Source organism: Schistocerca piceifrons, chromosome 1, assembly GCF_021461385.2.
Source record: "Schistocerca piceifrons isolate TAMUIC-IGC-003096 chromosome 1, iqSchPice1.1, whole genome shotgun sequence".
Classification (NCBI taxonomy): Eukaryota; Metazoa; Arthropoda; class Insecta; order Orthoptera; family Acrididae; genus Schistocerca; species Schistocerca piceifrons.
The window spans coordinates 120,361,135-120,376,155 of NC_060138.1; the positions used below are offsets into that span (position 1 = coordinate 120,361,135).

At 41.3% G+C, this 15,021-nt stretch overlaps 1 protein-coding gene across 1 annotated transcript in view; it reads right to left on the minus strand.

Moving 5' to 3' along the window:
* The window catches only part of LOC124794194 (aldo-keto reductase family 1 member A1-like), a 143,414-nt gene extending 128,515 nt beyond the window's left edge, over positions 1–14,899 (minus strand). The window contains exon 1 of the mRNA XM_047258079.1: positions 14,745–14,899. Coding sequence (XP_047114035.1) covers positions 14,745–14,807 — 63 coding nt within the window. The 5' untranslated portion in view covers positions 14,808–14,899. The remainder of the gene's footprint in view (positions 1–14,744) is intronic.
* Positions 14,900–15,021: the final 122 nt, after the last annotated feature.

The window sequence follows — 15,021 nt, forward strand, 5'->3', positions numbered from 1 at the left end:
TTTAGGGAAATCACAGAAAACCTAAATCAGGATGGCTGGAGACGGGATTGAACCGTCGTCCTCCCGAATGCGAGTCCAGTGTGCTAACCACTGCGCCACCTCGCTCGGTATATATATATATATATATATATATACACACACTATTAATGAATTGCTTACGCATGTTGGTGAAGGCGGATCGCTCTCCAATTCTACCGCCTCCATTTTTCCCTTTTTTTTTAACAGGGTGTACCAAAGCTCTCCCGTACGCACTGATTTTCGACGATGTTATAAGTTGCGCTAGGGACCGCATCTACCTTCTTTCAAAGTTAGCAGGCAACTACGCTGTTATGCGGCGGCTCGTTTCGGCCCATTCAACATCTGTCCTTCAAGTGTAACGAGCGAGTAACGGAGTTTATATTTCATACCTGCCACAGCAAATTTGTGTTCGTGGTGTCTCTATTCTAATTCGAACGATTGCCTTACGCTATACGTATTCGTTTCGGAATATCGTTTCTACGTCTTCCGTTAACTATACGTGGATAACATTATGAAAACAATTAATAACATTTGTGAAATACAACTTTGTTTGCGGAAAACATAATGATGTTCGAAGTCGCCAGTTTTTCCACGACAAACGACTTTCAACAACTTATTATATGTATAATTGTTGCAACTGATTGTCGGGAATTATATATATATACATTTGAATTACAAAAAACAAATACTAAAAAAAAAGAGGCTGCATGGCGCGAGATTCGATCCGGCGACCTTCAGACTACGAACCAGAGCGCTTACCGCTGCGCCACGACGCAGTGGAAAGCTATTAATCGTGGAGAGTATTTCACGGCAACGGTTTCTTTTAACTGTCGATTTTCTCGACAACGGCTGAGAAGTGCATCTTGGTGCTTTGCCACATTATACCTCTGGCCATGAGCTTTTATTATGCGCAGTATGAATCCAATCTGAATTTCACAATTGGCGGCCTCCCCTTGTGGGACCGGCTGTGTGTGCGCCTCTGGCGCATCTTCACAGAACGGAACGTCTAGAGCAGAGTCGACGGTCGAACAGAGAGCCAATGCTCTTTGTACAGATGAGTCCAGATTTCGTCCGAAGAGTGACTATCGACGGATTCGTCTGTCGAGGGAACGTGGAATACGATTTCAGGACAAAAACATTGTGGAAAGAGATCGATATCGAGGAGAATCCTTAAAGGTCTGCGCAGGGATTATGCTGACCACTTGAACAGCTCTTCATGAAATTTTACGGGAGAATCGGTAAGGTTTAACTGGTGTCACGTATCGTAACGAGACCTTGGGACCATAGGTGCGGTTGTTGCAAGGTGCTGCTGCTGTGGGCTCAGGACGCTAATGCTCGGCGTCATACAGTAGGGGTGCTTGATGTTTTCTTCGAAATGGAAGATATTGCACACAAAGGGTGGCCTGCTCGCTATTCCGGTTTGAATCCCATAGAGCATCCTGGGATGCACCCTCAGACAGGTTGCATCACGTCAGAATCCACCAACCCCAAGACTTGCGAACAGCTCTGCAGGAAGAATGGACATTATTGCGACAACATGAGATTGAGTATATTGTTGTGGACTGGCAAGACAGCCAATCCACAGTGACGGGTAACCGAAAGGCACGCGCTTAAACTCACGCAGGCTGGCGTGAGGTCTGAAACAGGATACGTAATGAATGCTATAAAGAAAAGTACGTAGCTGCTGGAATACTTAACTTTAATCCATCATTGGTGTACATCGTTCTTGGCGATACAAGTGAGACTCTTTAGATACTTGCAATATACTGTTAATGGCGCCTTGCTAGGTCGTAGCCATTGACTTAGCTGAAGGCTATGCTGTCTATATTCTCGGCAAATGAGAGAGTCTTCGTCCGTGAAGTCGCTAGCAAAGTCGTCCGTACAACTGGGGCGAGTGCCAGTACGTCTCTATAGACCTGCCGTGTGGCCGCTCTCGGTCTGGAATTACTGACAGTGACGACACGTGGGTCCGTCGTATACTAGCGGACCGCGGCCGATTTAAAAGGCTACCACCTAGCAAGTGTGGTGTTTGGCGGTGACACCACATATATCATTCACTGCCTGTCCCGTCGTTGTCAGGCCTGTGTTGCTGCCAGAGGTGGTCACACCCCATACTGTGTACATTAATTAGTTGTCTGAATGTGTGTGCAAATCCGTTAAGTTGGAAAAAAACGAAGAACATTTTTGTCTACAGTTACGCATGTTACAGTTGTTTACGTTCTGTATTCTTGATATTGTTTCTACTTTACTGTCACCTATTTATACTGTTTTAAGGCAAAATAAACGCAACCTTGCAAAAATTCCATTTGTTGCTTTAATTTTCGACACCAGTGTATATTAGTGAGAAATGAAGTATGGGAAAAGGAAAATGCTGAAGATGTTACGTTCGAAACGAAAGAAAAGATTAAAAAGAAACTGTACTTCGAAAATAGTTTGACATAGCATGAGAAACCCCTTAAGAAGTTTTCGATTGTGGTTGGTTTGTTAGCTACATTTTCTATGGATCAGCTGAACAGTTCTTCTATCATGTCCATTATAATTATCCGGGCTGTTATGCCGTGGTCGGTTGATGAATTCTGAGGTGATTCCCAACGTTTCGTCTCCGACTGCGGGAGACATCTTCAAGGGGGTCCGTAGTTTGATGGAAGGTCCAACACACACACTGGCTCGCTACTGACGTGGAATACGACCCAGTGTGTGTGTTGGACGTTCCATCAAGCTACGGACCCCCTTGAAGATGTCTCCCGCAGTCGGAGACGAAACGTTGGGAATCACCTCAGAATTCATCAACCGACCACGGCATAACAGCCCGGATAATTATAATGGACATGATATTTCCGGCCGTGAAAGTTTACATTTTAGTTCTTCTATCGAAATGCTACGAAAGAGTTAATTTACAGGCTACGTATACATGACTAATTTTTTAGCTTCCTGGTAAATTAAAACTGTGTGTCCGACCGGGTTTCAGACCTGGGCCTTTATGCTCCCGGGTAACTGCTGTACTGACTGAGCCATCCAAGCACAAGTCATTACATGCCCTCAAAGCTTTACTTCACCAGTAACTCATCTCCTACCTTCATAGGTACTAATGCTGTTCCGGCATACATTTTCAATCTGCCAGGAAGGCTCAAATCAGCGAGCACTCCGCTGCAGAGTGAAAATCCATTCACGATTAATGTTAACCTTAATTAACATATTTGAGCCGGCCGCGGTGGTCCAGCGGTTCTGGCGCTGCAGTCCGGAACCGCGGGACTGCTACGGCCGCAGGTTCGAATCCGGCCTCGGGCATGGGTGTGTGTGATGTCCTTAGGTTAGTTAGGTTTAAGTAGTTCTAAGTTCTAGGGGACTTATGACCTAAGATGTTGAGTCCCATAGTGCTCAGAGCCATTTGAACCATTTCAACCAATTAACATATTATTTTTAGTCCTTGCGATGCATTCAAGTAAGAACACTTACAACTAGGACTTTTTTTTTACCGGTTCCCAGTTTTTAAATAGAAATTAGTCCATGGAGTAGAAGCTGTTTCCAGGAGATACGATTTTAGATTAAATATGAAACTTGCATTGCTACCTGTCAGACATTTTATATCATAGGGAAAATAAGCAAAAATTTTGTCGCAGCATATGAACTCCTTTCTTAGTCACTGACAGCTTCAAAAAAATTGTGACGAATGTCATATTTTCCTATAAAGTTGGTACGCACATACTATTCTTCTCAGATAGTGATGGATTATTTATGACAATTTTCACTAACGAATATATGTATTGCAATCGTGCAGTTGAAATGCCTGACTACTTAAAGAGGTATCTTTACACGATGACTGCAGGTGAACACTACATATTATTCTTACTGATCGCTTTTGTGCCATCGGTACTTTCTTCCTAAGTGACGAGCTACCCCAGAAAATATTCCATAAAACATTATGCAAAATATGCCAGGACACTGATTTGTTTGTTTCCAAGACCTGAAATTGTGCGAATAACAAAAATAGTTGAACCTAATAGTCTGAGGAGCTTCTTCCATTTCAAGGTTGACCAACATGTACGCTCAAAAATTTTGAGCATTCTATCCTGTTTGATCTTTGTTCCTGTGATATATCAATTGCTGGTATGACTACTCGTTGTGCATCAGTGAAAGTAGAGTGTTTTCTCAAAATTTAGAAAGAGTCCTTTTCAGAGAAGCACTTGATAATTCTTTGAAAACATCATTAACAATCTCTTCTGTTGTTTTCCTCTAATAATACTAGTATCGTCTGCAAAACGTACCAATTCTTCTCGATTAATATGAAGTGGGAACCTTGTGGTACTCCGTTTCTCCCCAATCTATAAAATTTTCTACACCTCCAACATTGTCTGAATATTAGGCACAACGTTTTGCATTCTGTTTGTTAAATATCACTGAAACCAGTTGTGTGCAAAACCATCAAATTCATAAAACATAAATTTTTCTAGAAGAGTAACATGATCTACGCTACAAACGCCTTGGAAAGATCACAAAGATACCATCTCGTGATACTTTATTATTTAAGGCTTGTTATAATTGGTGACTGAATGTATAAATAGCATTTTCACGTGACCAGCCCTTCTGGAATCCATTCTGTGATGTACTAAGTAAATTTTTCTGCTAGAGACTACTCTTGAGTATGTGATTTTTTCTACTACTTACTTTTTCAAATATTTTGGAGAAAGATCTCATTAAGGAAACGGAACGACTATTACGTAAGACTTTTTTGGCACGTTTCTTATAAAGAGGGAAATTCTCTGTGCCAGTGTTGCATTACATTGTCACTAAGCACATTATTTACGGCATTAAATTAAAACAATTCAGAATTTTGCTAGAAATTCTATCAACACTACATCAGCTGTTGTTTGTCAAAACTTCTTACAATTTCGGTGAAGGACGTTAGCGCTGCTTATTGTTGCTTAAAGTTTTGTGGAATGGCATTGTTAATATGTTCTCTTGCTTCTTCATCTGAACCATTTAACCCTATTTTTGCTGCTAAATTTAGGAAGTGGGTGTTAAAAATACCCGCAACTTTTGAATTATTTGTGACAACGTTGTCATTTTGTCCAATTGTTATGGTATTTTGTATAGTGACTAGTTGTCCTGTCTCCTACTTTATTTAGATTTAATCTTATTTTCTTCGTTATTAATTTCAGTCAAGAAGTGCCAACGATTTCCGAAAGATTGTTATTTACAGCTAACTAAGTTCATCAGCTGTTTCAAACAGTTAAAGCTCACCATATAAATGAGGCACATGTATTGTTTTTTCAACAACAAGATGTGCCGAAATGCGACTGGAATAACCTGTGAGTTTCAAAGAACAATAAGCGATTGACCGCCAAACTCGTTCATTCATTACAAATACAATTTCCTTCGATTTTCACTTATGTACTTGAATATCTATTATTTTCACTTTTCTCGCAGCTAATACTTGAAATTTCAAAAAGATGTCAGATATTAAATAAAAATAGTATTTGTACTGATGACGAGCTGTACAGTGTGAAGAAAAAAAATCATCAAAATATGACACCTACACGAGTCACAGTACGTAAATAAATAAACGTTCATTAAAAACAACAAGGTCTTGATGTAAGTACAAATCAACCTGTTCTTAACGAACTGTTTCTCGATCTAAAAGCAAATCAAAATGTAAATAACTTAATTACAGACAACTGATGATGCTTTACCTCAATAAAGTGAAACGCGTCTGGTCAAAAAATCACGCATTTTTGTAGTTGCAACGACAGAACAAAATTACCCTCAAGAATTATAAAGCAACTACGGACACTAAGGCCACACAAATGAAGAAGACAACATCTTTTCTGTCCCTATTTTGAGACGTGGTAGTACGTACTAAAACAAGAAAAAAATGCCCATTGTACATGGCTCTAAAGTGAACACTGTAAGTGCTACGAGCACGTGTTCGTCATTCGTAGTGTGAAACACCTCTCTTCTACTGCTCAAGTGCTCTTATATTGTTCTTAATCTACACCTTTTCGCGCCCTTGCTTACTACACAATTTTTACTTGTTTCGGTCCATACTACCTCCTCCAAAAAAATTGAAAGCAAAGAGCTTGCAATAGAAAAGATTTGTTTCACAGTATCGAAGACGAAGAAGCACTCATAGCTCTTAAGACATATTTCAGAGCTCATTTTCACAAGTTTTTTTTCCTTATCTATTTACTCTTCTCCATCAGTCCTAAATGTTTGTAACATAATCATGGGATCACACTGTATAGCCTTTGTCCGTTTGAATATTCTCTGACATCTCATGTACAATTTTGAATTAAATCTGTCAAGAACTTTTCGTGGCTTTTGTTAACAACGTTCCCCCTTGATACAGGTGAATCATCTAAAATTTGCACATCAAATATTGCGGAAATGGAAAATGCCATTGGTGTGCGATTGTCACAGAATGGATTGGTAGTCAGGTGCTCGCATTGTTTACCAATAAACAGATTGTAATAATAGTTAGGAAATGTATTTTCTCCTAAACATACACTTCTTTAAATGGAACAATGCCTATTAACATCAGCAAACTAAAAGTAGGATAAACTGGAATGTCAGTGGTGTTTGTTGCAGGATTCTGGTGAGAGTCGTTTACCAGATATCGTATTTTGAAAAGTTTTCACGCCAACACTTGTTTGTGCCATTCAACCTGCGCAGTTGCTGGGCAAGATGTCGTTACGTTTGTTTACAGTGTGCTTCTGTGTTCCTTGAGTGCATTGCGACTTGTCAGTCAATTTGTGGCAGTCGACGCAGCAGGTCGTGAATGTACCAGTGCAGAAAAAGCCGACATGCTCATGGTGTATGGAGAGCACAGGAAGAATGCAGTTCGTTCTTGTACGTTGTATGCGGTAAGATATCCCAATAGACGTCATCCATCTCGGCGATTATTCATCAACCTCTTCAACCAGCTACTCGAAAGTGGTAGTGTAACTGCTAGACAACGTAACAGAAGGAAACAAGAAATTAAGGTTCTTGTCGCTGTTGCAGTTGATCCACACGTTAGTCCTGCGTAGTTGTACGAGGTAGTGGCATGTGTCAGGAGTGTCCTATGCATTGTCCATCGACATAGGTTCCATCACTATCACATCTCTCTCCATCAAGAGCCGCATGGAAACAATTATGAGAATCTGAACTTCTGGACATGGACATTAAGACAGAATACTCCAGATGTATCATGTATCTTGTTCAGTGATTAAGCCACATTTACCAATCATGGCCAGGTAAACCGCCGAACATGCACTGTTGGTGTCTTGACAATCTCCGTTGGCTTCATCAGGTGGAACGTCAGCGTCCATGGAGCGTAAAAGTGTCGTGTGGGATAGTGAATCATCAGCTCATAGGCTTATGTTTCATAGACGGAACACTGAACGCGCACAAGTATCGCAGCCTGGTACCAGACCATCTTCCACGTATGCTAGAAGACGTTCCTCTGCACACTAGGAGGAACCTGTGGTACCAACATGATGGCTGTCCAGCCCATAGCGCACGCAGTACTGAAGCATGTCTTCACGAGCTGTTTCTAGATCGTTGGAGTGGTCGCAGAGGACCTGTACCTCGACCGGCCAGTTCCCCACATTTGTGAGGAAACCTGAAGGACGCTGTCTACAAGGACATACCAACTATGCATTGTTGTATCTTGTATTTAATTCTGTTCATTGATCAGTATGGACTGTAAAAGAAAACGAATACTCTTGTCTTTTAATATATAAAGAATGGCTTTTCTTCAAGACACAAACGTAAACCTTGCAAAGAAGTCAAAGTTATCATCTGACGATGGACTCAGGCCAGAAACTAGTTATGGTACAACAAAATTATTTCAAAAAAAACTTCTGGCTGGTTGCAGTACTTCCTAAAGAATTATTTACGAAAACAACTGCGCTATTCTCTAACCAGAATGGATAAAACGAAGACAAAAAATCAGGAATGTGTTAAAAATCACGAGAAAGAAGAATTGGAGGAAAATAAAAAAGATCATACACGGCATTCCTCACCGATTCAAAATAGGCACTATATTGCAGTAAAAATGTCAATATTTCTATACAGTTACATCACAACTTACGTTGATGGTAAATTCATGCACAATAGATTTAAAAACTAGTAGCATCATGGTCAGTTACCAGACGTTCCTCAAAAATCGAGTGCCGCAAGTACCACGAGCGTTTTGTCCCTATCAGGACCATGTATTTTATCGCATCAGATTTGACTGGACAGTCTTCCCTAATGCTATCACGCTTTTCCCAGACGAGCTGTTTGATCGAAAATGAAACTAATCGAAATAGATTAAGCAGCTTCGAAGAAAAGTCTGACGATTTACTCCAAGAAATGCTCAGTAAAGACAATCTTTGGTCTCCTCAAACATGAAAACTTACTGTGGTAGAATGTTTGCTGATATAACCTGTGCTAACGGGTTAAAATGGATTTAGAACGGGGGTCTTCGCCTTACCTCGTGCTATCGTGCAAGAACGTCTCATGGACTGCAACAGAGCCCAATTGCAAGTTCATGTAGTCAGAAAATAGCGAATTTAACAAACAAGTTTTTCATTGGTCAGAGTCAATCTTTACGTCCACGCTCTTGTAACACAGATGATGAGATGCAAAGACCCGCTTTCGAGGCCCAGTCCACCACACAGTTTTAACTTATCACAAACAATCAGTACGGGTATGTGAACACGATCTCCACCGGCAAAATGTCGGAAGCTGTTTTGGGATATCTTGACAGTATTTTGGTACGGGGGACCCGTCTTTTCCGGTGATTCGCTGCGAAGTTGTTCGGTTTGTTATTCCTGTCACCTTTGCTTCTGTGAAAATACCCTCACAACGGCGAATAAGCTTCTAATGTACAAATACCAAATCGTACAACGGAAAACAGATAATAATATAACACTCGGATACGAAAGTCCGTCACTGTGCTGCGGTCGCCATCGCTGCGAGAGCAGATCAGCGGCTCACTGTGCTGCCCTTCCATTGCTTTCAGTGAACTCACATACAGGGTGGCAATAATTGAACTATAAAATAAAATCGTTGTAACTTCTGAACGGTTTGCGTTAGGACGTTCAAACTGCACGGTTGACCGCGGGGCACGATGGGAATTATTGATGTGAATATGGTTTGTTTTAGCGACGAAGCCCATTTTCATTTGGATGCGTTCGTCAATAAACTGTCTCATTTGGGGGACTGAGAATCCGCACTTCGCGATCATGAAGTCTGTTGTGTTGGCAGAAGAGCCAACACCGTGTTACAACTGAAGGCCGAAATGCACGTGTTTTAGCTCACGCAGACTGGCGTGAGGAGGGAAGAACTATACTGACGTGAGGTTTGGAACATGACAAGGAATGAGAGTTCAGGAAGCAGACATAATTAGTTTGATACTTAACTTTAATCCATTAATGATGAACGTCGCTCTTGACGGTACATGATTCACAATATTATCTGTTCAGAAGACATATACGTAGTAACTGAATATGGTGCCTTGCTAGGTCGTAGCAAATGACGTAGCTGAACGCTATGCTAAACTGTCGTCTCCGCAAATGAGAGCGTATGTAGACAGTGAACCATCGCTAGCAAAGTCGGCTGTACAACTGGGCGAGTGCTAGGGAGTCTCTCTATACTAGACCTGCCGTGTGGCGGCGTTCGGTCTGCAATCACTGATAGTGGCGACACGCGGGTCCGACGTATACTAACGGACCGCGGCCGATTTAAAGGCTACCACCTAGCAAGTGTGGTGTCTGGAGGTGACACCACAAAGTCTCTTCACCCTCAATGGGTGACTGTGTGGTGTGCACTGTCCAGTCACGGAATCATCGGTGCGATATTCCTTGGTGACACTGTGGCTACCGAACGGTACGTGAAGGTTTTGAAAGATGGTTTCATTCCCATTATCCAATGTGACCTTGATTTCGACAAGAAATGGTTCATGAAAGGCTGAGCTCGACCCCATCGAAGCAGGAGAATGTTTGATATCCTTGAGGAGCACTTTGGTGACCGCAGTCTGGCTCTGTGGTACCCAGAGACAACTGGCATGGGCCTCGATTGGCCGCAATATTCTCCGGATTTGAACACATGCGTCTCCTTTTTGTGCGGCAATATTAAAGACAAGGTGTACAGTAATAACCCCAAAAGCATTGCTGAGTTGAAAACAGCCATTCAGGAGGTCATCGACATCATCGATGTTCCGACATTTCAGCGGATCATGCCGAATTTCGCTATTCGTCTGCGCCACATGTAACACCTCGGTTCAGTTTACAGTGATAAAAGCTATAGAAAGAATAATTTAAAATTAAGAATAGAATTTTTTGAGGGGAAATAGTGTAGAATCAGAGTTCGGTAATTGCAAATCAAAATTATAGTATATCAGCAAGTAGTTTAACGTCTAAGTACAGCAAAGCCACGGAAGCTCCGTCATGGAGAAGGCAGTGACGTTAAACTCTTGTGATGAAAAACCTATAAAAAGGCTTGATCGTCATTATTGCCGCCTTTTTTCCTTGATTGTTTCGTTAAAGGGCGGGGAACCCGTGTCAGTCTGCGAGACAATAATTAGATTGGACTTCATCGTGTTAAGATTCACGATAAACTGTTAGAATATTACAGAGATTAAAAGTGATGTAGTGTACGATCTCTGACTGTTGGTAGCAACGGAGTATTAAGGGGATTTTAGGACTTTAGTGCTAGACTGAAACTTTCCGGGCATATAGACGACAGAAACTCAAATTATCTACTGATACGAGTGAATTCAGAGGTACCGGTATTCAAATATTAACGTGTGAACTTTTGAAAGTGTCGTGTGCCGTTAGTTGCGAATCTGGACGTAGAGCGCGTGCATATCGGCATTTGCGGACTATTTAGATTCTTCCAGGCTAGGGACCTTTTAAATAGACCATCATCCATCACCATCTTAATCCTTGAATATAGAGTGACAGTGAAATACAAGAGTGTTGTACTTATTCCATTTACCTAGTACTAATCAGTGAAGGTCTTACGGAACCAAAGCTATTCAGTAGTAAGTCAGCACCATCTAGCGGAAAGCGTAGGCATTAACTAACACGCTAACTGAAGTGAACGTTTACGTGTTTTATGGACTGCTTAATATGAACTTTTGTGACTCTTTGACATCCCCACTCCCTCCGAAAGGTGGCGCAGGCTGTCTTAATCATAAAAAGGGAGAGTTTTAGCCGAGCTAATTACTAAATATAAGCGATATTTACAAGACTCGCAGTAATAGCAAAACACAAGGCCCGCACCTCATCGGAGAGTCGTCGCTGTGACGTAGGGAAGTATAGCCGGAAAACCTACCGACGATACGTATCTACGAGCAGACGTCGACGTGGAGTACCTGAAAAGGGAACCACAAGAGAGTTGGGGATGCTTCACACATCATCGCTAACGACGGCAGGCATATCGAACATGTCCTAACCTAAATTTGAACATCTGTAGTGACGTTTACATGTTAAATACAGTGTGTGCACGCCGTAGTTTATAACTAATTTACGTTTTTTGCACATAGTTCAATAATTGTCACCCAATACGAGATGCATATTGATACTGCTGTGTAATACTCTTAACTTGAAACTAACACTGCTGAAATAAAAAAAAAAAAAAAAAAAAAAAATCAGACCCAAGGCTGAACATAGCAGTAATGAATGCAATCTTGAGAGAGAAGGGTTTTTTTGCTACCATCGGTCTCACCCGATATCCCCTCCCCATCCACTATCTCAAATATCCAACGGCACAACAATGCAAGCATCCTGTGATTTTCTGGGGCCAGTCCTAAATTTTCGTACTTTGTCCTCAGTTCCTTTAAAACTGATTGAGGACAACAAATATCCTCAATTTCCTATTTTTTGTCGTACATTTTTGAAATTTCCAACAATAATTGAAACAAGAAGAAAGTGTTGTACATTTTAAACTAGAACTCAGCTAAGTATATCAGTGCAAGCAAATTTGGCATCAATTACTTATTTTATTTAATTGCAAGAAAATGGGCTAATAAAGGTTTGGAACTATTTTCTGGTGCAAATGAATTTTTCCTTAAATTTACAATTTATGCTGTACTGCTGGGAGCCATCCCGAAACATCAAACTGCCTCATCTCAATAATGACGGTGTTATTTCGTTTCTGTTTTAACTGAAATATTTTTAGAGTAAAGAAAAATCTCATCTTTTTCAGCGTCCAGTTTCTTGCGCTTAAATAAATTTCATGTCATGTTTGCATTTTCTATTGAGAGTTCTACAACTTGTATTAGCCGCTTTGGTGACGCATTAGTCTAAGCGAATGGCATCTGATCATTGGTCTGAGATAGGTCCGGGTTCGAATTTCAGTGAGGTATGGATGTGGTGTTTGTCTAAGGCTCTTTCCCTTCCCTGGAATCAGTGGCCCTAATTAGGGTCAAACGACTGCTTAATAGCCCATTGAGTTGCTCAGGTGGCCGTTAAACCCTAAGTCAAAACTCTCAGTAGCAGCTGCTTTAGTTTCTACTTTTTAGTTAGGAAGACGCAATCTGCTTACTTTCAACAAAGTAAGTAACGCTTTATTAAGTGCCCTGTTCCATACGCTTTTGAAAACAATTCAGTGTTTTAATTTTTCCTCTTTTTCATTTTGTTTCTCCTCATTTGCTCAATTTATTTCGCTGTTTCATTTGAAATTAATTTTTTTCCGCCCTTTGCCGCCCCTAAAATATTGCTGCCCCAGGCGGCCGCCTAGTCTTGCCTAATGGTAGAAACTACCGTGGGTGAATGAAACATGTTTGTTTCCAAACGAAACGCGGAGTACATACTACCCAACCACCATAATATTGCACTGGTGTACGTTACCGGAAACACGGAATGCCATAACAGTGAACAAAAACCATATCCAGTTCTTAGAAGTCCGAATAGCTTCCAGAGCAAATTTTGTGGTTGTTGTAAGAGCAGAACACATTCGGCTAGTCTTAAAGTGCACACGAGCCGACTGAAACGACCTTGTAGTTGCAATAACACTGTGGTCACCTAATAGTATCGACACTGCACTGTAATGTAGATATCTTCAGTGTACTACAGACGCGAATATAAATTAGGGGGTAATAATAAAACGAATTCAATTATTCTATAGTGAGCCACTGGAGACTACATGTCCTTATTTCAAAATATCTCTGAAATTTCGTCGGAAGAGTTCAAGTTCACTCCGTAAAATAATTTGAAGTTCTGAGAAATGTAAGAATCTGCGGGAAATTATTAGCCGCAAAAGCTAATGCGCTAGTGCGAAGAGGGTGGACGACGGCAACGACATTTGAAGTGCTTTGTGGAATATACAGATTCAGATATGTCTTCTTACAGATAAAGCTTGGACATTATTATCCTATGGTCAGATTACCATGTCTAATGTTATCGAATCAAAGACTAGTATTTAAATCCTCTCAGTCGAGGGAAAATGACAGAAAGAAAGTTCTTCTGCATGATTATAAGGGGTAGGCCAGAGTAGAATTTTTTTAAGTCTGATTTTTTATTGTCTTCAAATGTTCCTTAGAGAGTCTGCTTCTAAGATTCATTCATTTCAAGTATGCCACAAATGTTAAAATCGCAATTTACCCCATGGGGCTCTGGGGCCTCCAAGCGCTCGAATGCAACCGATGTAATACTATAAAACTTACCGATGGAATAGGGGACCTGTTAGTATCGGAGGGCATTAGTATCAACCAAAATACTATTCTCACGAAGATCTCTCTTCGTAACAATTCGTTTGTGGTATACAGTCTGAGAGCATGTGTGCGTGTGTCGCTTGTGCTTAACTTGTCATTCCGCTTTTTTTTTTTTTTTTTTATACGAAGTAAAACGCGAGTGCTTGCAGTTTCAGTATTGAAAAACACAAGTTGAAACTATAAATGCTTATTTTTTCAAAATAACATTTTTCAAGTTGGCGGGAGATAAAGCTCAGGAAATACAAATGCAGTTACGTGATACCTTTTTGTAACTTGTGAGTCGCTGTTTTTCCTACTTTGCAACGTAGGCTTTTTGCGGTGTATTTTAATTTCGATTTCATGAATATAGGTCCTAAAATTGAGCGTCTACTCCCCTAGCGCCAAAAATTTCTTGAAAGATTTACCTTACGCCAAACCCCATACGGAATACAATAAGACCCACCGCTAGAAAAGAAGAGAGGGAGTCGATTCCTCGAGAAGATGAACCAGGAAAATTGTTGCATAAAACTGCTAGCCCCAAGAGAAATAGAAACCTGACTGAACGCATTAGAATGAAGATAACATGATTAAATTAAAAATAGAATAAGTAAATGCAAAAAGGTTACGGCATTAGAAATAATCAGTCTTAAAGCAAACACTAAAATGCAGAACGTTTAGGTGATGAATGGTAGAGGAGAGAAAATGAAGGAAAATTACGATTTAAGGTCTCTTCGACGACGGGTTCATTATTTATGAACACAGCACAAGCTGCGATAGAAGTGCATAGATGAGGCGGGAAATCGGGCGCGAACTTTTCAAAGAAAGCGTCTCGCCATTCCCTAAATCGATTGGGGGAAAATCGGGAAGACCGGATGGCGATTTGAACCCTGCTCCTCCCAAATGCGAGTCCAGTGTGCCAGCCACAGCGCCACCTCTATAAGAGACGGAGTACAAAGAGGTGAGAGACCGGCCACTTGCTGTAACGACTGTGCACAAACAGGCGCCAAGACTGTTAAGAAAAATAGCACATAGAGTGTGGTTCCTCTAATAAATATACATGAATTACCTGCCATGTGCCGAGGCCCACTATGGGCATCTCGCTGCCGTTGTTGAGCTTGATCGTTTTCATGATGTGTGGCGTGGAAGCTCTGTGTTACGCCCGCGATGTGTGCAGATGATGGATTGCTAGGCAACTCCAGCAGACTCCGTCGCGCAGCCGCCTCTCCCAAACCACTACCCCTTCCCGAGGTCACCCGCTCCTTCCCCCCACCAAGGCAATGTCCCCCTCCACGTGCCGACTTCACATCGATGAGTCTCGCCTAGCAGGAAGCAGCCGTTGTCGG